Below are 27783 nucleotides of genomic sequence, written 5' to 3' on the forward strand. Positions count from 1 at the left end.
TATTCCTGAAGGTCAGATTGTTCTTGAGAGAAAAATAAAAAGATAAATTAAAACAATTACAGCTTATAGTTCTGGCAGATCATTTGTTTATTTAACAAGTGCTTAGTGCATACTTAGCACTAAGTACTTAGGTCATGTGGTAGAAACTGGAGATTCCATACTTTGTAAGATAGTGACAAGTGATATGATTGAAAAAATATAGGACACTATGGAAATATATAGGAGGACTATTTAATTCTAATGTTGATCTATTTTTTTCATTGAGTTCCTAATAGTTTACATCAATGTGAGATTTCAGATGTACATTATTTCTTGACTGTCACCACATAAGTGCTCCCCTTCACCCGCTGTGCCCACCTCCAATCCCCCTTCCCCTGGTAACCACTGAACTGTTTTCTTTCTCTAAGTACTTGTTTATATTCCACATATGAGTGAAATCATCTGGTGTTTTTCTTTCTCAGACTGGCTTATTTCGCCTAGCATAATTCCCTCTAGGTCCTTCCATGTTGTTGCAAATGGGATGAATTGGTTTTTTTTCAGGCTGTGTAGTATTCCATTGAATATGTATATACCACATCTTCTTTATCCAGTCACTGGTTGGTGGACACTTGGGTTGCTTCCATGTCTTGGCTATTGTCAGTAGTGCTGCAATGAACATAGGGGTGCATGTGTTACTTTGGATTGTTGATTTCACATCGTTTGGGTAGATACCCAGTAGTGGGATAGCTGGGTCTTATGGTAGTTCTATTATTAGTTTTTTGAGGAATCTCCATACTGTTTTCCATACTGGTTGCACCAGTTTGCATTCCCACCAGCAGTGTATGAGGGTTCCCTTATCTCCACACCCTCTCCAACATTTGTTATTTTTAGTCTTAGTGATTATAGCTGTTTTAAAAGGCGTAAGGTGTTATCTTAGTGTGGTTTTGATTTGCATTTCCCTGATGATTAGTAATCTTGAACATCTTTGCATGTGTTTATTGGCCATCTATATATCTTTGAAAAAATATCTGTTCATCTCCTCTGCCCACTTTTTGATCGGGTTGTTTGCTTTCTTATTGTTCAGCTGTGTGAGTTCCTTATATGTTATGGAGATTAACCCCTTGTCAGATATATGATTTGCAAATATTTTCTCCCAACTGGAGGGTTGTTTCTTTGTTTTCATCCTAGTTTGTTTCATATTGCAGAAGCTCTTCAGTCTGATGAATTCCCACTTGTTTATTTTTTTCTTTTGTTTCCCTTGTCTGAGAGGACATGGTATTTGAAAAGATCCTATTAAGTTCGATGTCAAAGAGTGTACTACTAATATTATCTTCCAAGAGTTTTATAGTTTCAGGACGAATCTTCAAGTCTTTGATCCATTTTGAGTTTATTTTTGTGTATGGTGTGAGATAGTGGTCTACCTTCATTCTTTTGCATGTGGCTGTCCAATTTTCCCAACACCATTTATTGAAGAGCCTATCATTTCTTCACTGTATGTTCTTGACACCTTTGTTGAAGATTAGCTGTCCGTAGATATGTGGTTTTATTTCTGGGCTTTCAGTTCTGTTCCGTTGATCTGTGTGCCTGTTTTTGTGCTGGTACCATGCCGTTTTCGGACACTATTGCTTTGTAGTACATTTTGTAGTCAGGGATTGTGATACCTCCAGCTTTGTTCTTTTTTCTCAGGATTGCCTTAGCAATTTGGGGTCTTTGATGGCCCCATACGAATTTTAATATTCTGGGCTCTATTTCTGTGAAGAGTGTCATTGGGATTCTGATAGGGATTGCATTGAATCTGTAGATTGCTTTGGGAAGTATGGACATTTTAACTATGTTTATTCTTCTGTTGCATGAGAAAGGAATCTATTTACATCTCTTTAAGTCCTTATCAGTTTCTCTCAGTAATGTCTTATAGTTTTCATTGTATAAGTCCTTCACCTCCTTGGTTAAATTTATTCCTTGGTACTTTATTCTTTAAGTTGTGATTGCAAATATAATCATATTCTTGAGTTCTCTTTCTGTAAGTTCATTATTGGAGTGTAGAAAAGCAAGTGATTTTTCTAAGTTGACTCTGTACCCTGCAACTTTACTGTAGCTGTTAATTATTTCTATTAGTTTTCCAATGGATTTTTTGGGGTTCTCTATGTGTAAGATCATGTCGTCACCAAACAGCGAAAGTTTCACTTCTTCCCTCCCTATTTGGATTCCTTTTATTCCTTTCTCTTGCCTAATTGCTCTGGCCAAAACCTCCAGTACTATGTTGAATAAAAGTGGTGAGAGTGCACATCCTTGTCTTGTTGCTGTTCTCAGGGGAATGGCACTCAGTGTTGTCCATTGAGTATGATGTTGGCTGTGGGTTTGTCATATGTGGCCTTTATTATGTTGAGGTAATTTCCTTCTATCCCCATTTTGTTAATAGTTTTTATCTTAAATGGCTGTTGGATCTTGTCAAATGCTTTCTCTGCATCTATTGAGATGATCAAGTGGTTTTTATTCCTCAGTTTGTTGGTGTGGTGTATCACATTGATTGATTTGCGGATGTTGAACCATCCCTGTGTCCCTGGTATGAATCCCACTTGATCGTGATGTATGATCCTTTTGATGTATTGATGAATTCTGGTTGCCAAAGTTTTGTTGAGAATTTTTGCATCTATGTCCATCAGCGATACTGGCCTGTAGTTCTTTTTTGTGCTCTTTTGGGCTTTGGGATCAGAGTGGTGTTGGCCTCATAGAATGTGTTAGGAAGTGTTCCCATCTTCCCTAATTTTTTGGAATAGCTTGAAGAGGATAGTTATTAAATCCTCTGTGAAAGTTGGGTAGAATTCCCCAGGAAAGCCATCTGATCCTGGGGTTTTATTCTTTGGGGTGCCTTTGATTGCTCTTTCAGTCTCCTTGCTTGTGATTGGTCTATTCAGATTGTCTGTGTCTTCTTGACTCAGCTTTGGGAGGATGTAAGAGTCTAAGAATGTATCCATTTCCTCTAGGTTATCCATTTTGTCGGCATATAGTTTTTTGTAGTATTCTCTTATAACTTGTTGTATTTCTATGGAGTCTGTTGTTATTTCTCCTCTTTCATTTCTGATTTTGTTTATGTGAGCTTTCTCTCTTTTTTTCTTTGTAAGTCTGGCTAGGACTTTGTCAGTTTTATTTATCTTCTCAAAGAACCAGCAGTTTGTTTCATTGATCCTTTCTACTGCCTTTTTTGTTTCAATAGCATTTACTTCTGCTCTGATTTTTATTATTTCTCTCCTTCTGCTGACTTTGGGCTTTGTTTGTTCTTCTTTTTCTAAATCAGTTAGGTGTAGTTTGAGGTTGCTTATTTGGTATTTTTCTTGTTTGTTAAGGTGAGCGTGTATTGCAATGACTTTCCCTTTTAATACAGCTTTTGCTGCATCCCATATGAGGTGGTATGCCATATTATCATTTTCATTTGTCTCCACATATTTTTTGATTTCTCCTTTAATTCCTTCAATGATCCATTGCTTGTTCAATAGCATATTGTTTAGTCTTCACATCTTTGTCCCTTCCTCAGCCTTTTTCTTTTCTCTGTTTTGTTTTTTTCTTTGAGGAAGATTAGCCCTGAGCTAACATCTGCTGCCAATCCTGCTCTTTTTTGCTGAGGATGACTGGCCGTGAGCTAACATCTGTGCCCATCTTCCTCTACTTTATATGTGGGACACCTACCGCAGCATGGGTTGCTGAGGGTGCCATGTCCGCACCTGGGATCCGAACCAGCGAACCCCGGGCTGCCAAAGTGGAACATGCACACTTAACCGCTGCGCCACTGGGTCGGCACATCAGCTTTTTTCTTGAAATTGATTTCTAGCTTTATAGCATTATCATCGGAGAAGATGCTTGTTATTATTTCAGTTTCTTTAAATTTATGGAGGCTTGCCTTGTTTCCCAACATATGGTCTCTCTTTGAGAATGTTCTGTGCACACTTGAGAAGAATGTGTATTCTGCTGTTTTTGGATGGAGTGTTCTATAAATGTATATTAAGTCCAACTGGGTTAGCTTTTTGTTTAATTCCACTGTTTCCTTGTTGATTTTCTGTGTGGATGATCTGTTCAATGATGTGAGTGGGGTGTTGAGATCCCCTACTATTATTGTGTTATTTTTAATATCTTCTTTTACATTTGTTAATAGTTGCGTTATGAACTTTACTCCTCCTGTGTTGGGTACATAGATATTTATAAGCATTATTTCTTCTTGATGGAATGTCCCTTTGATCATTATATACTGCCCCTCTTTGTCTCTCTTTACCTGCCTTATCTTGAATTATACTTTGTCTGATGTAAGTATTGCAACACCTGCTTTCTTTTGTTTGCCATTCGCTTGGAGTATCGTCTTCCACCCCTTCACTCTGAGCCTCTGTTTGTCCCTGGAGCTGAGATGTGTTTCCTGGAGGCAACAAATTGTTGGATCTTCTTCTTTAATCCATCTTGCCACTCTGTGTTTTTTATTGGAGAGTTCGATCCGTTTACATTGAGGGTGATTATTGATGTATGAGGGCTTTATGCTGTCATTATATCACTCATTTTCCAGTTTTCCTGCATTTCCTTTGTTTCTTGTCCTGTGTGTTTTGGTCTACCCATTGAATTATGCAGTTTTTTATGATGTCTTTCTCTGTTTTGTCCTTATTTACTTTTTGTGTCTCTGTTCTGCTTTTAAGTTTAGTGGCTACCCTTAAGTTTGTATTCAGAATCTTGTATATAACATAGTCCAATCTCTGATGGCCTCTTATTCCCTTAGTCTAGACTGATTCAGTCCCGCTCCTCCTACCCTCCAAAGTCAGTGTTCTCATATCTGATTCCAAGTTGTGTTGTGAGTTTGTGGTTAAAGTGACAAGATTGTCTTTGTCTTTTGTGTTTTCCTACCCTTTGACCTAATGCTGTAGTTGAATATTTGCTATCCTATCCTGATTCTGCTATCTATTTGTCTCCTTACTCTGTGTTTTGTGACTCCTTTCTCCCTTTTTTTCTTTTTTCAGGTATGAGGGCCTTCTTGAGACTTTCTTAGGGGGTGGGGTCTCGTGGCTATGAAGTCCCACAGCTTTTGTTTTTCTGGGAAAGATTTCATTTCTCCCTCATATCTGAAGGATATTTTTGCTGGATAGAGTATTCTTGGCTGAAGATTTTTATCTTTTAAAGTTTTGAATATGTCATTCCATTCTCTCCTAGCTTGTAAGGTTTCTGCAGAGAAATCTGCCGAAAGCCTGATAGGGGTGCCTTTGTAGGTTATTTTCTTCTGCCTTGCTGCCCTGAGTCTTCTTTCTTTGTCAGTCCTTTTTGCCAGTTTTACTACTGTATGCCTTGCAGTAGGTCTTTCTACATTGACATATCTAGGAGATCTGGAAGCTTCATCCACACACGTTTCCCTCTCTTTCCCTAGATTTGGGAAGTTCTCTGCTATTATTGCTTTGAACATGCTTTCTGTTCCATTCTCCTTCTCTTCACTTTCTGCAATACCTACAATTCTTATGTTGCATTTCCTCATTGAGATGGATATTTCTCAGAGACTTTCTTCATTTCTTTGTAGTCATAGTTCTGTCTCCTCCTCTGTCTGGAACATTTCAACATGTTTGTCTTTGATTATGCTGATTTGCTCCTCTATGGTGTCCACACGAGCATTCAGGGAATCCATATTTTGTTATAGCTCTTCCATTGTGTCTTTGATCTCTAATATTCTGATTGATTCTTCTTCATAGTTTCAATCTGTTTTGTGAAGTAGCTCCTGAACTCGTTAAATTATTTCCCTTTATTGTCTTTTACTTCATTGAGTTTTTTGATGATAGCTATTTTGAATTCATTGTCGTTTAGTTTACTTATTTCTGTGTCCTCAGGACTGAGTTCTGGGTGCTCGTTGTTTTCTCTCTGGTGTGGAGATTTGATGTAATGCCTGATGTTGGAATGTCTGGTCTTTACCATTCTGATATTATTCGGTTGCAGGTACAGCCTGTCCCCACTGGGTGGGAGTCAAGAGCTGCATATTCTGAGCCCTCTGCTTTCAGCCAAGATGTCGTGGCGCAGGTCAGGGGATGAACGCTTTCTCCTGTATGCAGTCCTGGGTTTCCCGATCAGCTCTCAGTATCTTGCCTCCTGCTGTCTTGGCTTGATGAGGTTCACCTCACGCACAAGCTTTCGCTCCGCTAGAGGGCTCCCTCTAGCTGCAAGGGCCCTAGGGAGTCCTTGGTGATCCCTCAGACGCAGGACCCCTGCCCCACTCCTTCCCTCTTGGAGTCTCCTGCGGCAGCGACCCCAGTCTTTACGGAAGGGAGCGAAGTTCTCTCTTACCTGGTTCCAGCTCGTCCGTGGGCATCTCCAGCCTCTCTGCCCTCTGTCATGTGGCTGCATTCTTTCTGAGTTTTTTGTGCTGTTAGGCTATTTTCTCTTGGAATATGGTTGCTCTTTCCTGTTGTATGTTGGAGGGGAGAGATTCCTGGGTAAGTTCACTCTGCCATGGTGCTCATGTTGATACTAGTTTTAAAGAATTGAATATGGGACCAGATGCATCAGAAAGCTTTTTCATAAAAAGAATCTTTTAAAATGTTACATTCAGGAAAAGTGAGAGTGAGCCTTATGAAGAGGAGAGTGATGTATTCCAGCCAGGGGAGCAACCTGTATGAAAGTTCAGGAGCAAAAAGAGAGAGAGCTCTCGCTAGCGAGCATGGCACAAATAAAGAATTAGAAGAATATGAGTACGAAGAGAGAAGTGATGAGAGTTGACTTTAGGAAGAAAAATCGTCATGAGCTTGTTCCTGTAGTGCCATATTGTTAGCCATATTGGAGAAGTTGCGTTTCATTTTAAGGGTTCTGAGAAGTTATTTAATGCTTTTAAACAGGGGACTGACTGGCATTTCAGAAGAATCTCTCTTGTTGCTTTATGAGCATGATTTGGAGAGGCTCTTGATAGGATATAGGGAGACTAGTAGTTCTGGCAAGAAATGATAGCTTGGAATGGGATGGTACTGATGGTATGCATTGATGTGAACCTATATTAAGAAGGACAACTAAGGGAGAATGTATATGCCTCTCACCTTATTTTTTGAAGATTCAAACTTTATGAGAAATGTATATTGTATCTTCTCTACTTTGTGCGAATAATTTTCATATGTATGCAGTTAAGTCTGTGTCAGTGATCTAATATACAAGAAAGGTGTCCATATAGAGCACAAAACAAAGACATTGTATATGCCATCAATGTGCTAAGCTAAGGGAAACTCCTGGAAACTCTGAAACAGATAACCTATGTGAAGTCGTTTCATTGAAACAACCAACTGGTATAAAGATTTTTAAGTATACACAGAGCTTCTCTGTTCTCCCTAGCACCCCATTGATTGTCCTCTCTTTCTGTGGCACAGCCTATTATTGTTTTCTTTCACTTCCAATCTTCTACTTCACCATCAAGCCTGCCATTCTAATGCTGGGACTCTTCTTGTTAGTTAATGTGTTAAATACCAGTAAAATCTGTTTGTTTTGCATTAGCCCTTTCCATAGCATGTAGGAAGAAGAGCACTGGTTTGTCACCAAAAATTTGTTTTTGGCCCATCTTACCTTCTTGTTCTGTGATTGCAACTCTGGTATACCTTTGTTTCTAACAAAAAAAAGAGAGAGAGGGAGAGAAAGAGATGGAGAGAATCTATATGTCTATATAAAAATTATGGAATATATTGGATGAGGAGAGGGAGTAATTAAGGATGATTTCTAGATTGCTGGCTTAGTACTTGGATAGGGAATATAAGAAGAGCAATTGTATTGAGGGGGGAATGAAAGTTTTGGCTTGGACATGTTACCTTGAGGTTCCTGAGAGGCATTCATTGAGAGAGAATAAATCGTTGGATCCACTGGTACACTCAAGAGATACTAGGACTAGAGATATGTTTTGTAATTAATTGTAGACCTCACGATTTAGTTAGTGACTTCCAAATGTCCTATCTCTAGATTGTTTTTCTTGGGTCAGTTAGATTGTTTCTCTGCCTACAGGTTATAAATCTGGATACTAATGTTCTGGATGTGTTGCTGGGCTTCTTGTGATTCCATATGCATACTTCCATTTAATTCCTCCCATTTTCAGTGTGGTACTTTACTCCTACATTTAGCTTTGTTTAATGTCCCTAACTACTTCTGAGATTCTGTGTTTCCATTTTCTCTATAAAGTAAATTTCCCATCTTCTACAGGTATGAGCAAGGGAATGTTATTTCACGATGTAGGGTAAGGGTCTAGCTCATTTCAAAGAATTCCAACCTATTTTCCTATTTTTGACCTCCTTCAACAGCACCCCTTGCAGAGGTGCCATTTATCTCTAATACCTGAACGTTCCCAGAGTTCTGAATGAGAATCTACATGCATTTTGTTGTTTTAGTCTCTCTGCCACTCCTTACCCCATCTTCTACACACATACACACACACACTCGTATATATATATTCTCAATCACACGTACACATATATACTCTGCTTTTCTATGATTCTCACGTATATGTAAACTTAGATTTTTCAGCTTTTTCTTTACTACTGCATGTCCATCAACTTTTAAACTTTTGCCTCTCCTTGTCCCTTGCATAGTCTTCCTTCCTACTCTTTGTTCTTAGGAATTTATGACCTATTTGTCATCTTAGTGGTTTTTCAACTGGGTGCTGAAATAAGCAATTGAGTTCCATATGCCATAGAGGCTTATTTCCTCTAAGCAGAGGCCTAGTAGTTTATTAAAGAATGTAGCTTATTTAAGAATGTTACCCTAGGGGCCGGCCCAGTGGCTCAGCGGTTAAGTGTGCACGTTCCGCTTCTGCGGCCCGGGATTTGCTGGTTGAGATCCCAGGTGCGGACATGGCATCACTTGGCAAAAGCCATGCTGTGGTAGGCATCCCACATATAAAGTAGAGGAAGATGGGCACAGATGTTAGCGCTGGGCTAGTCTTCCTCAGCAAAAAGAGGTGGATTGGCAGCAGATGTTAGCTCAGGGCTAATCTTCCTCAAAAAAAAAAAAAAAAAAGAATGTTATCCTAGGATGCAGGAGTGGAGCTATGGGAATAAAAATAGGAAGGATGGAGAATCCATACAAGAATTCATTAATGAGTTGGCTACTGGTTGCTCAACCCTGTGGGACCAACTGAGAACCCTAATGAATCATATCTCAGGACCATCTATTTGCCTTGGGGAAGAAAGGAGGAAGGATTTTAAGAGTTATGCATGTGTAAGTGCAGAGCTGAAGCCATCAAACAAGAGGCAAATGTATGGAGTCTGAAACCGTGTGTTGTCAGTAGCGTCTACTTGAAATTAGACAAAATATGTGTGTCTAACTAGTCACAATACTGTTTGCAACAGCAATAGCTAGAATAAGAGATAAGACTGTGAGGATTTGAAATGGTACATAAGTTTTCAATACACATGTTTAATGGAAAGCTCCTATTCAGTCTTTAGATGTTAATGTAGCATTTGATGCAACAGAATATACAAAACACACGTACGTTAGGCAGCACACCAGCAAAATGAACCTACTCAAGTTCAGAACCAGAAGATTATTAATACTACTGCAGCCATCTTTATATTACTTTCTGATCATTCTCCTCCCTTCCTTCCCACAGGTGACTGCTATCTGTAATTTTATGTTTATCATTACTGTGCGCTGAAAAAGAAAGTTATATGATAAAAGTGTATGTTTTCTTAAGCAATAAATTGTTTGGCTTTGCTAGTTTTTGAGTTTTACAGAAATACTAAGATATAGCATAAGGTCTTCTGTGACTTCTTTTCCCCTCAATAATATGCATCTAAGATTCATCCATCTTGTTGCATGTAGTTTGTTCTTTTTAGTTGCTGTATAATATTATATGGTTTTGAGGGGAATGGGGAGTCATCGTTTAATGGGTACAAGGTTTCAGTTTGACTAAAAGTTCTGGAGATGCGTAGTGGTAATGGTTGCACAACAATAAATGTACCTAATGCCACTGAATTGTACTCTTAAAAATAGTTTAAATGATAAGATTTATTATGCTATGTGTATTTTACCACAAAAAAAGAGTATTAAAGAAACTGCATGGTATTGGGAGAATAGGGAGTTATTGTTTATTGGGTACAGAGTCTCAGTTTGGGATGATGAAAAAGTTCTGGAGATAGAAGGTGGTAATGGTTGTACAACAGTGTGAATGTACTCAATGCCACTGAATTGTACATTTAAAATTCTTAAAATAGAGAACAGATTGTGGTTGTCATAGGCAGGGGATCAGGGGTGGGTGAAATGGGTGAAGGTGGTCAAAAGGTACAAACTTCCAATTATAAAATAAATAAGTCCTGGGAATGTAATTTACAGCATGATGACTGTAGTTAATAATACCATATTGTATATTTGAAAGTCGCTAAGAGAGTAGATCTTAAAAGTTCTCATTACAGGAGAAAATACCTGTAACTATGAATGATGGTAGATATTAACTAGACTTATTGTGGTGATCATTTTGCAATATATACAAATAGTGAATCCTTATGTTGTGCACCTGAGACTAATATAATGTTATATGTCAATTGTATGTCAATAAAAAAAGAAAATTATTGAAATGGTAAATTTTGTTATATTTTACCACAATAAAAAATTACATGGTATTAATATACATAATTGATTTGTCCATTCTCCTGTTGGTGGGTATGTGGGTGGTTTTTTCTGTTATGAGTGGTGCTGCTTTAAATATGCTCATACCAGTCTTCTGGTTCACCTATTATTCAGTCTCTGGGATATGTACTTCGTTGTGGAACTGCTAGTTTAGTAGGATATGTGAATCCTAGATTTATAAAATAATCCCAAAATGTTTTCCAAGGTAGTTGTACCAATGTACATTAACAGTGGCAGCTGAAAATTCCTTTTGCTTCACTCTTGCCAGTACAACTTATTCTCAGACTTCTTAACTTGTGACAATCTAATTGTTATAAAATGATATCTTATTGTAATTATAATTTGCATTTCCCTGCTTATTAATTATGTTGAACATATTTTTATATATTTTATGGCCATTCATGTATCTTCTTGAAATGTCAGTTTTTTGTTTGCTCATATTTCTTTTTTTAAAAGTATTCTTTATAAATTTTATGTACTGGTCCCATTTCAATTATATGTTACATATATACTCCCAATTTGTAGCTTATATTTTTATTTTATTTAATGGTGGCTTTTGGTAAACAAAAATTCTTAAATTTAATGTAGTAGTTTTTTCTCTATGATTTGTCCTTTTTCTTCCCCCCAAAGATTGGCACCTGAGCTAACATCTGTTGCCAGTCTTCTCTTTTTCTTCTTCTTCTCCGCAAAGTCCCCCAGTACATAGTTGTATATTTTAGTTGTAGGTCCTTCTAGTTCTGCTATGTGGGATGCCGTCTCAGCATGGCTTGATGAGCAGTGCTAGGTCCGTGCCCAGGATGCAAACCAGCAAAACCCTTGGCCACCAAAGCAGAGTGCACGAGCTTAACCAGTCAGCTGTGGGGCCAGCCCCTGATTTATCCTTTTCATAACTTGAAAAAATTCTTCCCTAGTCACAAGTCATGTATTCAGCCAGATTTTCTTCTAAAATTTTCTATGCCTATCACCAGGTAAACCCCCAGCTCTTTTGACAGTTGTCTGAGTTTTCTCTGATCATATAGAGATACATGTTGAATTAATTTCATCTTCTTGTAGAAATCTCTCCTGGCATTGTTTTGATCTGTACCAACATGGAGGGTTTGTTTTCTAGATCTATCACATAGCTGTCACATTGATATCTTCTTTTACCTTTGTATTGAACCTTCTTTTTGTTATTCTTCTGTTTCGTATCAACTATTTTTTCTACCATTTCTTCCTCTTTTAAGTCTACTTTGAAAACTGTTATGGAACATATTCTGTAGTAGCTGCATGAGAAAGTATGTATAGGGAGAAAATGTTTTGGTTTCGCATAATTAAATATGTGTTTATTCTCTCCTCATGCTTGATTGGTAATTTGGCTGTATATAGAACTCTTGGTTGGAAATAGTTTTTCTTCAGAATTTTGGAGACATTCCTGCTTTGTGTTTAGGTTCCAGTATTGCTGATTTCTGAGCTGATTTCTTGTTTTAAACAGTTTTATTGAGATATAATTTACATACCACAAAATTTCACCCATTTAAAGCATAGAATTCAGTGGAGTTTGGTGTATTTAGGAGTTGGCCAACCATCTCAAAATCTAATCTAGAACATTTTAATCACTCCAGAAAGAAACTTCCTACTCGTTAGTTTCTCTCCATTCCCCATACTGTCACCAACTATAGGTAAATATGAATCCACTTCTTGTCTCTATAGATTTGTCTATTCTGGAAATTTCATATTAATGAAGTCTTAAAATATGTGGCCTCACAAGGCTTCTTTCATTTAATATGATATTTTCAGGGATAATCCATGTTGTAGCCTGTACCAGTCCTTCGTTCCTTTTTATGGCTGAATAACATTCCATTGTATGGATATTTCGTTTGGGTTGTTCTCACTTTGGCTGTTATGAATAATGCTGCTGTGAATATTTGTGTGCAAGTTTTTGCATGGGCATATGCTTTTGATTCTTTTGAGTATATACCCAGGAATGAAATTGCTAGGTCATATGGTAACTATATTTTGTTTAACATTTTTAGAAATTGCCAAACTGTTTTCCAGAGTGGCTGCTACATTTTACATTCCCACCAGTAATGGATAAAGGTTCCATTTTCTCCACATCCTTGCCAATATTTGTTATTGCCTGCCTTTTTTATTTTAGCTGTCTTAGTGAGTGTGAAGTAGTATCTCATTGTGGCTTTAATTGGTATTTCTCTAATGCCTAATGATGCTCAGCATTTTTTCATGTGCTTATTGGCGACTTATGTATCTTCTTACATTATGCAATAAAAAAAGTGTTTTTTGGTATATATTCTTCTTCTCAAGTGTATATCTGTAGTTGTCTTAAACAAAACTGTATTCCTGCAACAATTTTTAAATTTAATAACATATGCGAACATATTTTTATGCCATTAAATATTGTTCTACAATATGATTTTTAATGACCTCATAGGCTTCCATTGGGTGGTTGTAACATAATTTATTTCACCTATTTTCAATTGTTGGTTATTTAGCTTATTTCTAATTTTTTGGTATTGGTGAAAATTTTTATAGCTAAATTTTTGCATGTTTGATTATTTTTGCTCCTGCTTTTCTTACTAAAAAGCTTGACCAGAAGGACAGTACAAAGTTATTACAAAATTTTAAAGATACTGTCCTGGCTATCCAAAAAGTCTCAAGTTTAAATAAAGACCTAATGGGAAAGTAAATATTTTAAGGTTATATCCCATTTTTCAAAAGTAGGAAGTTTCAAAAATAGTACAAAGGAAAAAATAGTTCACTAAATATGATGCTTAGTTCACCAGGTTATAACATGTATCAATAGTTCATTCCTTTTTATTTCTGAGTAATCTTTGCCTATTTTTTTAAATTGGATTGTCTTATTATTATTGAGTTGTAATAGTTGTTTATATATTCTAGATACAGGTCCCTTGTTAGATATGATTTGAAAATATTTTCTCTGTCTGGGAGTTGTCCTTTTGCTTTTTTTCTGGTGTTGTTTGAAGTGCAAAAGTTTTTAATTTTGATGAAATCTGTTTTTTGCTGTACTTTCATTATCATATTTGAGAAATGATTGCCTAAGTCTGTGTCACAAAGGTTTATTCCCTATGTTTTCTTCTAAGTTTTTTATAGTTTTAGCTCTTAAATTTAGATTTATGATCCATTTTGAGTTTATTTTTTTATGTGGTGTACAATAAGGCTCCAACTTCCTTCTTTTACACGTGGATATCCAGTTATCCCAGCACTATTTGTTGAAAATACTGTTCTTTCCCCATTGAATTGTCTTAACAATTTGGTCCAAACTCAATTGACCATAAATGAAAGTGTTTGTTTCTGGATTCTCAGTTCTATTCCACTGACCTATGTGTCTTTCTTTATTGCAGTACCATATTGTCTTGATTACTGTAGCTTTGTAATATGTTTACAAATTGGGAACTGTAATTCCTCCAGGTTTGTTCTTTTTCAACATTGTTTTGGCCATTCTGGGTTCTTTGCATTTCCATATGCATTTTAGGATCAGCTTGACAATTTTGCAAAAAAGGCAGCTGGGGTTTTGATGGGGGTTGTGTTGAATTTATAGATCAGTTTGGGGAGTATTGTCATGAAATATCTTTCCGCTTATTTAGATCTTTAATTTCTTTTAACAATATTTTTTAGTTTTAGTCTACAAGTCTTATCCTTGTTTTGTTCAATTTATTCTTAGGTATATTATTTTTTATGCTGTGGTAAATAATGTTTTGCTTTCATTTTTGAATTGTTCATTGCTGTTGTGTAGAAATATAATTGAATTTTGTAATTTCACTGAACTCATCTGTTAGTTCTAATAGTTTTTTTAGTGGATTCCTTAATTACATGAGATCATGTCTTATGTGAATAAGTGTAATTTTACTTCTTCCTTTCCAATTTGGATGTCTTTTATTTCTTTTTCTTCTTAACTGACCTGGCTAGAAATTTCAGTACAATGTCAAATAGGAATGGCACAAGCTCATGGCCTTGTCTTGGTCCCAATCTTAGAAGGAAATCTTCCAGGTTTTTTTTTTTTATCATTAAGCATAATGTTGGCTGTAGGTTTTTAAATATATGCCCTTGATCTGATTCTTGAGCTTTTGTATGTGACATCTCTTCTCTGTCTCTAAGTCTCAGAATCTTGGAGGATCTATCTAGAAACTCTATTGTTTGGGTATTGAGTCTACTTGATTGATTTACAGTCTTGTGACACATAACAACTTCTCAGTTGACAGTGGACCACATGTACAATGGTAGAGCTGTAAGATTAGTACCATATAGCCTAGGTGTATAGAAAGCTATCCCATCTAGGTTTGTGTAAGTACACTCTATGATGTTCACACAGTGACAAATCACCTAAAGAAGCATTTCTCAGAAAGTATCTCTGTTGTTAAGTGATGCATGACTGTATTTTGTTTATGATTTTCCATCTTGTTTTGTTTTGCTTTATAAGGAATGATCTCTCCCAATTCCTTATCCCTAAATCTCCTGTTACTAGTAAAAGGTCTTGAAGTCATCTTTAATTCCCTCTTTCTCATACATTCCACATCCTATCTGTCAGCAAGTCATATTGACTTACCCTAAAATGATATCCAGAATTTCACCACTTCTCACTACTTCTACGTGAATTGCCCTGGCATGGAAGGCTGGCCCTGAGCTATCATCCATGCCCATCTTCATCTATTTTATATGTGGGACACCTACCACATGGCTTTTGCCAAGTGGTTCCATGTCCGCACCCGGGATCCGAACGGGCGAACCCCAGACCACCCAAGGGGAACGTGCGCACTTAATTGCTGCACCACTGGGCTGACCCCCATGATCTACCATTCTTACTTCCCCTACTTAATCCAGTTCAGCCTTGGTGACTTACTTCATATATCTCAGATTCATTAACAGCATTCCTGCCTCGTGAACTTTGTCTTTGCACTTCTCTCTGCATGGAATGCTCTTCCAGATAACTATTTGATTTGCTTTTTTTATCTTCTTCACATCTCTGTTTAAATGGAATCTTATCAATGAGGCCTCCCCTGACTATCTATTAAAAAGCCTAGCATACTGGCAATTTTTATCCTTCATCCCTGTTTAAAATTTTTCCTTAAGCCCTATTCTCTGAGATGTGATATAGTATTTTCTTTTGTGTTTTATTGTTTGTCTCCTTCCACCTGAATTTAAGCCTCATGAGGGTAGAGATTTTTGTTTGTTTTGTTGATTGGTATATGCCTAGTGCTAGAAAAATAATTGGCACTAGTTGATGCTCAATGAATATTTTTGAATGAGGGAATGGGTATATTCTTCTGCATTTCATTAGTGTTACATTTTTAATTTTCAGGAGCTTTTTGTTACTAATTTTGTTTCCTTGATGTTTATCTTTTATAGCATCTTGTTCTTATTTAATAGATGGAATATTTTCTCTTTTCTCTCTAAATGTATTAATGATAGCTTTTTTTGGTTGTTTTTTCTTCACTTTTTTTAAATTGAGTTCCTAATAGTTTACAACATGTGAAATTTCAGTTGTACATTATTTTTTGTCCTTCACAATGTAAGTGCTCTCCTTCACCTCCTGTGCCCACCCCCAGCCCCCTTCCCCCCTGGTAACCACTGAACCGTTTTCTTTGTCCATGTGTTTGTTTATCTTCCACATATGAGTGAAATCATATGGTATTTGTCTTTCTCTGTCTGCCTTATTTTGCTTAATACCCTCCAGGTCCATCCATGTTGAATGGGATGAGTTTGTCTTTTTTATGGCAGAACAGCATTCCATTGTGTATATATACCACATCTTCTTTATCCAATTAGTGGTCGATGGGCTCTTGGGTTGCTTCCATGTCTTGGCTATTGTGAATAATGCTGCAGTGAACCTAGGGGCGCATGGGTCTCTTTGAATGGCTGATTTCAAGTTCTTTGGATAGATACCCTGTAGTGGGATGGCTGGGTCATACGGTATTTCTGTTTTTAATTTTTTGAGAAATCTCCATACTGCTTTCCATAGTGTCTCCACCAATTTGCATTCCCACTTGCAGTGTGTGAGGGTTCCTTTTTCTCCACAACCTCTCCAACATTTGTTATTTTTTGTCTTGGTCATTATAGCCAGTCTAATGGGTGTAAGGTGATACTTAGTGTAGTTTTTGTGAGCATTTCCCTAATGATCAGTGATGATGAGCATCTTTTCATGGGCCTATTGGCTATCTGTATATCTTCTCTGGAGAAATATCTGTTTGTATCTCCTGCCCATTTTTTGATCGGGTGTTTTGAGATTTTATTGTTCAGTTGTGTGCATTCTTTATATATTATGGAGATTAACCCTTTGTCAGATATGTGATTTGCAAATATTTTTTCCCAGTTGGTAGGTTGTGTTTTTGTTTCAATCCTGTTTTCCCTTGCCTTGTAGAAGCTCTTTAGTCTGATGAAGTCCCATTTTTTAATTCTTTCTATTGTTTCCCTTGTCTGAGAAGACATGGTGTCTGAAAAGATCCTTCTAGGACACTGATGTTAGAGAATGTACTTCCAATATTTACTTCTAGAAGTCTCAGGGTTTCAGGTATTACCTTCAAGTCTTTGATCCATTTTGAGTTTATTTTTGTGAATGGTATAAGAAAACGCACTACTTTCCTTCTTTTACATGTGTCTGTCCAATTTTCCCTGCACCATTTGTTGAAGAGACTTTCCTTTCTCCATTGTATGTTCTCAGCTCCTTTGTTAAAGATTAGCTGTCCATAGATATGTGGTTTTATTTCTGGGCTTTCAATTTTGTTTCATTGATCTATGTGTCTGTTTTTGTACCAGTACCATGCTGTTTTGATTACAATAGCTTTGTAGTGTATTTTGAAGTCAGGGATTGTGATGCCTCCAGCCTTGTCCTTTTTCCTCAGGATTGCTTTAGCAATTCAGGGTCGTTTATTGCCCCATATGAATTTTAGGATTCTTGTTTTATTTCTGTAAAGAATGTCATGGGGTTTGTGATTGGGATTGCATTGAATCTGTAGATTGCTTTAGATAGCATGGACATTTTAACAATGTTTATTCTTCCAATCCATGCGCATGGAATGTCTTTCCATCCTTTATGTTGTCTCAATTTCTTTCAAGAAAGTCTAGTTTTCATTGTATAGGTATTTTACTTTTACTTTTATTCCAAGATAGTTTATTCTTTTTGTTGCAATTGTGAATGGGATTGTGTTCTTGAGTTCTCTTTCTAGCTGCTTCTTACCCCAACATTCAACTAGTAGTGTTCCTGTTTTAACCCTCCTTTCCCACCACTTCCCGAAATACTTGGTACCAGCAACTCTGAAGCCATTTGGGAGTTCTGCAGAGTAAATAGGAATGCTTCTCAACTCTCCCCACATCCGGTTTATTATTTCTTTCTCAGGCTTACTACTGAGAAAGCAATGTGCTTTCTATATTCATCTACTTTCCATATTTCAAAAATGTGTTACTGCTGTCTCTTAGTATTTCCCTTAATTCTTAAGTGTTTATTCTTTCAACAGTTATTTTAGTAGTGTTTTTTGGGTTTCTGGAGGAATCCAAATGTGTTTCCAGTTTGCTGTCTTTACCTAGAAAGCCCCCTAGTCTTTATATTGTAATCACTGGTAATTTTATCTGTTTTGTTCATTCCTGCACCTCCAGTGCCTAGAAGAGTACTCAGCCCATAAAAGGAGCTTTGTAACTTTAGTTGGTATGTGTGTAGTGAGTGAGTATGTAAATAAGACCTCCCAGAGGGAAATTAAACATTTAAGAGAATGGAATGGCCTGTTAGAATTGTAAATGCCTTCACTTGCATTTGGAAGTTCTAAAATCTAACAAAGACAAAAGCCATTACATTATAATACCTTATATTATTTACTGATTGTTAAATGGTTAATAATATGCTTAAAGATACTAGCTGCATGATATCCTCATCTACATTCACATTTGTGTGTGAATATGCCAGAATCCATAGAAATTTTTTGTTCTGAATAAATAAAATGTTAGTCCTAATTGATTGGTGATCTCTCTGATAAAACCATTTTCTGCTGGTTTAGCATTTTTTCTAAATTTCAACTTAAGTTTATAAAGTCTTATTTTACTTATTTAAACATTTTAGAGAGTGTTAATTAGAGGTGTCTCAGTTAACTAAAACAAATTGTACTATATTTAATTTTTACAGTGATACATTTGATTTTTCCTGGAACGGCAGAACTGGGATTCGCCAGAGCAGACTATCAAGTAGCACCTCCTTGCTTGATAAAGATGGGATATTCTCTAATTCAGCTAGCAGCAAACTCTTGGAGAGAGCCCATGGAATTCTCACGTTAGTATTGATTAGTAACTTGGATTGCTTTTCATGACTAGTTTAAAATTTCTGGCTGAAAAAATGAAGAGGGGTGATGGTGAAGCATTATTTTCGTGAGTAGAATTTTGAGTGAAACAAGACTCAAAAGTAGTCATTATTTAGAGCTATGAATTTCATGCATTATAAAGCCAGTGTTTTGTTTGTTTGTTTGTTTTCATTTCACCAAGAGAATAATGGTTGAATGTACTCACTATGTAGATGATTCTTTATTGCTCTTTGACAGACCCTACCTCCAGAGAGAGAAAAAACTTAGCTCTTTTTAGGATTCCTAGTCTTTAACTGCAATTGTTCTTTAATTCTGGTAGTCCTAGCAAATTAGTCAGGGAAATCCCCTCCATAATGTTGGATGGGATCGTATATAGTGATATATAACACTTATCTGAGCCTGGCATTCCTCATTATTTGATCATAGAACTGGTTTGAGGACATGGATATAACCATGCATGGTGGATTAGTAAAAAGTTCTCAGCTACCTATATCAGCATATTTCAGACATTTCCAAAGCATATTTTTTGACTACTAGCTAGAGGTCTGACCAGTAGCTAGAGGTCTGACTGAATTGGATTCCTTAATCCCTGTCTAAGTCATTGCTTAACAGTGTTAAGAGGTTCAATTTATGTAAGTCTTGCTGTACTCCAGAATTGTGAATTAGCCCATTTAATCCTCACAACAACTCTAAGAGGTTAGTGTATTACCATCCTCATTTTACGTTATTACATAATGAAACCAAGGCTTAAAGAAGTTAAAATCAGGGGCCGGCTCCGTGGCCGAGTGGTTAAGTTCGTGCGCTCCACTGTGGCGGCCCAGGGTTTGGATCCTGGGCGCAGACATGGCACTGCTCGTCAGGCCATGTTGAGGCGGCGTCCCACATCCCACAACTAGAAGGACATGCAACTAAGATATACAACTGTGTACGGGGGCGGGTTGGGGAGATAAAAGCAGAAAAAAAAAAAAAAGATTGGCAACAGTTGTTAGCCCAGGTGCCAATCTTAAAAAAAAAAAAAGAAAAAAGTTAAAATCATACCTTAGTAGGTGGTAGAGTTTAGATGCAAGCCCAGGTCTTTCTGACTTCCCAGCCCATGTTCATAAGCATTGGGCTTTATTCTCTTTTTTTCTGTAGCCATAAAACAACCTTCTTGATATAAGTATGATATTGAGTTATGAATAAGAAAAAAAAAGAGCAGAAGAGAATTTTTAATTTCCAAAAGTAGAGGATCATAAGTTTTAGTGAAAAGTACCTTTTAAAAATTTATGAAATAGAGCATCTATTTAAAATCTTAAAATGACAGAAACTGAGTTTCTGTAGGTATAAGAAGGCAGAGCCCTATTAACATCCAAAAGAAAATGCAACTTTAGCTTTGAATGTACAAAATTATGTTACTGATCATCAGGCTTAAATCCGTTTATGCCTAGCTATAGTACAGAGCTGTCGTCTCTTTTCTTGTTCTCTTTTTCCCTTGCTTATTCTTCTTTCCCTAAGGTGCTTGCTTAGTTGAATCAAACAGTGTTTTCATGTGGAGGACCTATATCTTGGAAATGAGTATAGAATCTGTTGTTTCAGTAGAGTCCTTGAAGTCATTCACCTCTACAGTAGTTTTTTCTAATGTTTGATTTGTTTCTATAGGAGAAACAAAAACTTCAAATCCAAACCTGGCCTTCCAAAGGTGAGTGTTATAAAAAAACTTTTTCCATTGGTGTCTTCCTTCATAATTATTTTTTTATTACTCATGCAAACAATCTTTTTGAATTAAAGACAAGAAATACCTTATTTATACCCCAAATAGGGATTAATTGTGTGCATTCAGTTGAATCCATTTCAGAAATAACACTGGATATTATGAAATGGCCAAGCTTAATTATTCTGATAAATATTTATTTGTGATATATTCCATTTTCTAGCATTTGTAAAGCTTCTGAATACGAATGAAATTTTTGTTGAGTAATGGCCTCTTTATGTAGATGTTTTCATTTCTCCTTGAGTCAGGTTAAGATCAAATTCTGAGTTTTACTTGATTGTAAAATAATTTCTGATTAGTGCTAGTTAGCCAGGTTTTTCTGAAAAGGTCCATGGAGGCTTGCAGGTCTCTCATCTCTGTTGTAACTACTTAGCTCTGCTGTTGTAGCACAAATGCAGTTATAGACGATACGTAATTGAGTGATTGTGACTGTATTCCAATAACAGTGAAATTTGAGTTTCATGTAATTTTTCCTGTGCCATTAATTTTTTTTTCTACCGTATAAAATGGTGTAAGAACAGATTTGGCCCACGGGCCGTAATTTGCCTCCTCTGATCTACATTCTTTATGCAGAGATGACATTCCAAAAATATTTATTGCATTTACTAAAGAAAGAAAAATCTTACTGTTTCTTTCTCTTGGACCCTTCCAAAGAAAGAATCCTGTCACTTGTAACTTTGTTGATGAACATAATTCCAAAATTTTAAAGGAGCTGTTTATTCTCATGATTCTCTAGTTCAAGAATAAGGAAATGACTCTGTCTTTATTTTTCTTCTGCTTAAGTCACCTTAGGCTTAATACACTGCTGATGTGGTGTCTGATAATGTAAATATTGTTTTAAACCACAGAGCACAAAGGAAATTAATTTACATGGTTTTCACTTATGTTCTTAGCATGAAAAGATTTTATGTAGAGACAGAGGAAAGGAGGCCAAATTTGTTATCAAACGTCTGTATCTGTTCATTTGTCCTTTTTTTTTTCTTCGTTCTATAGCCATTTAGTATTTTGCATGCTGCTTTTGGGCCTCGCTATTTGCACTGTTCTTTTCACTCTCCTCAAGTGGATAACTTCTTCAACTTCATATGATAGCCAGCGTGAATAGGTTGGATACATCTGAAGTAAATAATTCTATTGAATCATCAATCATAGGAATCCCATGTGTTTTTCTCTTTTTAAATTAAATGTGGCTATTTTTGTGTTTAGTGTGTCTCATAGATTCAAATACATATGTTTAATATTAGAGAGGCAAAATAGCCTATAAGAATATAGACTTTGGAGTCAGACTGATCTCCATTCAAATTCTAGATCCGTTACTTGCTCTGTGGTTTTTAGAGTAAGTTCTCTAACTTGTCTTAACCTGTGTCCCGTCATTTCTAATGCAGGGCATTATACGTTAGGATTAGATACATGCATGCTTAGCAGTCAATAAATAATAAGTATTTTTCTTCATATTTTCTACCAGAACATTTAGAGCTGAATTTGTGGCTTATCTGTACACATACATGTATGTATGATGTGTGGTTTGTTTAGTAACCTCACTCTTCATCGTATTTTTCCTCCTCTTTTTTAAATATGCCTCTCTTTCTAATTATGCTTAATGAATGTCTTGCTTATTTCTTTCAGTCCATTTCAGATCAAGTCAAAACAAGTATATGTTAATAAAAATTAAAATGGGAGACCCTATATCCTCACTGACCGTGGTCATTTGCTGAATATTTCTGTTGCATTGAGTTAGTTTTATATATAATGTGGAAAGAAGAAACAGAAGTGTAGATAACCTGAAATTGTTTTTTTTTCCTTCTTCTTTTGCTCTTTTGTGAAATCTGCACCCTCTTTCTTACCTTGCTATATGAAGCATTATTGCATTCATTGTACAACTTTTATAGCTGCTGGAAATAAGATTTAGTCTTCCCTCTTGTGGGCACTTCTAGTACGTCATTTTATGGATATAGATAAGATAAGATAAGATGCTTTATTTTTATTACAACCCTGAATAAACATAGGCAAATATTTAACAAATATATCCTTCAATAGCTCTTAGCCCTCTGTTAATATAGTTTTGATAGTACTTTCCCTTTTCTCTCTCAGAATTTGTTCCCTCTCATTCCTTGAAATGGTCACTTCTGTTAAATCTACTTTTCTAACATGACCTTTTAATTTCCAGTCTCTTTTACTCATAGTTGCCCTGCTGTACATTTCTACTTTGACACCCTGCTCATCTCTCAGACTTGATGCCCAAAGTGATTTTAGTGTGTTATTCTCCATTTTAGTCACTCAGGCTCAAAACTTGAAGTTAATTTTATCACCCATTTTAGTCCTCTTTAACAACATGAGCAATATTTTCTTTCTTTTTTTGGTGAAGGTAACATTGGTTTATAACATATAAATTTCAGGTGTACACCATTATTTTTTGACTTCTGTATAGACTACCTCATGCTCACCACCAAAAGTCCAGTTGTCATCTGTCACTGTCACGTGTGCCCCTTTACCCCTTTTGCCCTCCTCCAACCCCTGTTCTCCTCTGGTAACCACCAATCTATTCTCTGTATCTATGTATTTGTTTGTTTATCTTCCATGTGTGAGTGAAATCACACAGTATTTGTCTTTCTTCATCTGACTTATTTCACTTAGCATAATACCCTCAAGGTCTATCCATGTTGTCGCAAATGGCAAGATTTCATCTTTTTTTATGGCTGACTAGTATTCCATTGTGTGTGTGTGTGTGTGTGTGTGTGTACGTGTGTACACATACACATCATCTTTACCGTTCTTCTGTCAATGGGCACTTAGTTTGTTTCCAAGTTTTGGCTATTGTGAATAATGCTGCAGTGAACATAAGGGTGTATATATCTTTTTGAATTAGTATTTTGGTGTTTTTTGATTAAATACTCAGAAATGGAATAGCTAGATCATATGGTAGTTCTTTTTTAATTTTTTGAGTAATATCCATACTCCAAATTGGTGGCTACACCAGTTTACATTCCCACCAGCAGTGTACATGGGCTCCCTTTTCACCACATCCTCTCCAACACTTGTTATTTCTTGTCTTTTTAATAATAGCCATTCTGATGGGTGTGAGGCAATGGGTGTGGTTTTGATTTGCATTTCCCTAATAATTAGTGATGTTGAACATCTTTTCACGTGCCTGTTGGCCATCTGTATATTTTCTTTGGAATAACTTCTGTTCAGATCCTTTGCGCATTTTTTAATAGGGTTGTTGTTTTGTTGTTGTTGAGCTGTATGAGTTCTTTATATATTTTGGATATTAATCCCTTATTGGCTATATGATTTGCAAATATCTTCTCCCAATTGGTAGTTTGTCTTTTCGTTTTGAGATGGTTTCCTTTGCTGTATGAGCAATATATTCTTAATTTTTGTGTCTATAGTACCTTGCACAGCAAGTAGTAAATAATTGATTTAAAAAGAATGTACTGATTAATTAAGCTGAATAAACTAAACAGTGAAGATGGAATTAAGAAAGGAATAAAGTAGATAATGAACAGAAGACCTAAGAAGGGAATTAACTCTATATCCCTTTTCTGCTAGATCTCTCACCCACGTTCTAATTTTTGGTTTTTATCACCTTATGCTGAGCTTTTGCAGCCATCACTTAACTGGGTTCATCTCTCTGGGGTCCTTAGCCTCCTGCTCTCCATCTAGTTCTGTTCTGTCTTGTCTCCCTTTTCTCCCTTGCCCTATTTTATCTTCTTCATAAATCTTAAAAACTCTCAAATTATCATTTATTTTTTAATGTCCTTGTAGGCTGTTTCTGTATAGTTGAATGCAGTGTATTCCTAGCATTTAGAACAGAGCCTGATGTGTAGATTTGTTGATTGATTTGATCATGGTAAGTTTTATGGGTAGAAGTCTAGTCCCAGTTGCTGAGGAAACATTGCTCAAAAATCGTTAGTTGATAACCCTTTATGCCTTAATCTAAACTAATGTTTATTTAATTACCTACTCTGTACCAGACACTGTTTTTGGCATTGTGGTTATGGGGATAAACAGTCTAGTCAGAGTCCTTGCTCTCTCACAGTTTATCTTTTAGAGAAATAAAAAAAACAACATACAATTAAGCAAATAAATGAAAGGATAATTTACACCATATTATGTTCAAAGAGGAAAATGAAGTGACATATTCTTGACTTAGAAGTGGGCTACTTTTTGGGTATTTAAGCAAGATCTTTATAACGAAGTTTGTGTGTTAATCAATGCCAAGAAAAATCAAGCGATGTGAAGGTCTGCCTATAGGGTATCCCAAGCAGATGAAAAAATTGGAAAGACACTGAGGTGAGAATGAATGTGAGGTTTTGTTTTTGTTTTTGTTTTTTTACTTTTCAAATTAAATTCCTTCAAAGCGAGGACTTTTTTTTTATAGTTATTTGTTTTACACAGTCCATATGATGTTTTTTCACACAGTGACAAACATTTAGTAATGAATTTTACCATTGGTTTAGATACAGGTTTATAAAATGAAACCATTATTTCCATGGTCTTTTTCTGGAAAGTGTGTTGAATAGGGGGAAAAATCATTTTCATCTTTAGTGCTAGTTTGTTTTTACTTATGGATAAACTATAAAATTCTTCTAATTGAGTCTTCATCAGCGTGTAAAATTATTTTTTCTTAATATACAATGAATCTTCTTGTGAGAATTGAAAAATACTAATAAGAATAAAGCAAAAACCCTCCAAAATTCAACATACACATGACATTTTGAATATAAGTTATTGTTTTATGTGGCTTTTTTTGGTCAGTAGTATTTGCAAATATTTTTCCTTGTTAGTAAATACAGGTTTACAGTATCCTTATGAGCTGTATAGTATTCATTTGTGTGAATGAAGCATACTTTATGAAAAGAATTGCATATTATTGCAAATCTCTGTTCATAATTTTTCACTATGTTTTGAAGTACATTGTTAGAAATAACATTCAGATCTTGTTTGATAATCTCTTTAAATAAATATCTGGAAGTGAAATTGCTTATCAGGAAAGTTATACTGATTTGCATTCCTAAGAACAGTGCATAAAATGCCTATTTCTCCACATCCTCACGAATACTGGGTTTTGTCAGAATTTATTATGTTTGACAATCTGCAGAAAATCTCTTTAAAAGAAAATGTGTATTTCTGTGATTACAAGTGAGATTGATTGTCATTATGTTGTCATTTATACTTTATTTGAGAATTGCATATTCAGGTCTTCTACTCATTTATTATGGTGGGATATATTTTTAAAGGATTTTTACAGTTCTTATATACAGATGATAAGTCTTTGTCATTGTTGGAAATGTTTTTTCTTAGTTGTAATTGTTTAAGCATATATTGTACTTATTGCCACTTGAAAGTTTTTATTTTTTAATGTTTATATTGTCAAAGTTAATATTTTTTAGACTTTTAAAAGCTCCCAATCACTTTACTAATATCCTATTTTGTATTCTTTAGTTGCTTTATGCGTAACTCCTATCTTATTATTAAGGTTAATAATTAGCACATGAGGATGAAGGTTGATAGGGACTATGTTTTCTTTTTTTCTGTGTATATATTCTTGGCATACCTGGTATAACCCTGGGATTTAATTTAATTTATTGTCTCTATGAGTCAGGATTCAGTTGCAGATGACAGTAATCACTGTAGTTATTTTAAGTAGAAAGGGGCTTAATTCAGGGAGATGCTTAGACAATCATTAGAAGCCTTAGAGTTTCAGAGAATTAAAACAAAGAGGAGAACTGACCCCAGTTGTCGTCAGAAAGCTAGGAAATCTGGAAGCTGCCTTTGTAGCTGCTGCTTCCAGTCACACACCACCTGTAGTATAATCCAGGAATCAGGAAGAAGCTGCTACAACTATTGGCTCTAGGGCTAAGGTGTATTTACTAGAGTTGCAGTGACAGTACCAAAGTTCTGCACTCTGCCTCTCAGCACTCACAAAAGTAGTACCTGGACACTGGGACCACAGAAAACGAAAGCACTTTCATGTACATGCTTGCCAGCAGAAACAGAAGCTAGTAGCCAGAGGCTCTGCCTCAGTAATGCCTTCCTGGTTTCACATGTGGCAATTTAATTGATGAACTGCAATCACATCTGGGACCCAAGATGCAAGAGAGTTTGGGAAATATAGTTTTCTTTTTAGCTGGAAAGCTTTTGCAGGAAAGCAGAAGGAGTGCAGAATCTCCCATATCCACCTCAGTCATTATACATAAGAAATAATGAACAGTGGCTTACAATTTTGTTTTTCCTATTCTTAAATTAATTTATGTGAATAATTTGGTATTTTCCCCTTTGTTTTCAGCACTTACTAGAGGTAAATTCTTTAAAACACCTAACAAGACTGACCTTACAGGATCGAATTACCAAGTCTCTTCTTCATTTGCACAAGAAGAAGAAACCTCCCAGCATCAGTGCCCAGTTTCAGGTTATTTCCTATTTTACTTTATAAAAAAAATTTTACTTTTAACAAAAAGGAATATGTTTCTTTCAGATTGGCATTGAAAGGTCACAGTGATCTGCAGGATACCTGAGTGGGACATGACTCCTGTAACTAAAATGCCATGCTATAATGGTCATTTTGGAGAGAAGTACCAAAGATGGAAAAAAGTTAGCTGCCTTTCTTTCTCATCCTTGTATATCTGGATAGTGGATATCCCAAAGAGTGATTCATTATTTTTAATGTGAGGAGAAAGGCAGCAGAAAATTGATATTATAAACAAAATCTGCCTTAAAGCCTACTGCCTGGATATAGTCACTGTTAACATAACGATGTATGTTTTGTTCTCTATATATTTAAACCTCATGCTACTGTCATTAATATTTAAATGGGATTGTAGGATTTTTTTTTGTTTGCTTATTTTAGTTTTGTATATATAGAAATTCAGTTCCTTTTATTGTGACTGGGCGTTTAAGAGTAAGTATGATCATAATAAATTAACCAAATAACTTGAGAATAATTTTTCAAAATACATTTCTAATTACTTCTTCCTGTTCTTCTCAAGTCATCTCTCTCTACTGTTCTATTCATTTGCTAGTTTTTTATGAAAATGAGCTGAAAATCTGATGAGTAACAATGCTTTGCATAATTTTACTCTGCTTCATGCTTAAATCACAGAAGCAAAGTGCATTGTTAACTAAAAATTTCTTTTATCTGCTGGTAGCTGTATTTCTATATGT

At 35.8% G+C, this 27783-nt stretch overlaps 1 protein-coding gene across 45 annotated transcripts in view; it reads left to right on the forward strand.

Annotated features, from left to right (window-relative positions):
- Positions 1–27783, forward strand: part of MYO9A (myosin IXA) — a 289948-nt gene that overhangs the window by 157999 nt on the left and 104166 nt on the right. For all 45 annotated transcript variants that reach the window (XR_011425596.1, XR_011425595.1, XM_070234206.1 and 42 more), the window contains 3 exons: positions 18701–18844; positions 20511–20550; positions 26909–27031. Coding sequence is in view for 43 of the 45 variants with exons in the window: in XM_070234206.1 (XP_070090307.1) it covers positions 18701–18844; positions 20511–20550; positions 26909–27031 (307 nt within the window). In the remaining 2 variants the exon portion in view is untranslated. The remainder of the gene's footprint in view (positions 1–18700; positions 18845–20510; positions 20551–26908; positions 27032–27783) is intronic.

The sequence above is a fragment of the Equus caballus genome, chromosome 1 (assembly GCF_041296265.1).
Source record: "Equus caballus isolate H_3958 breed thoroughbred chromosome 1, TB-T2T, whole genome shotgun sequence".
NCBI classification, from domain to species: Eukaryota; Metazoa; Chordata; class Mammalia; order Perissodactyla; family Equidae; genus Equus; species Equus caballus.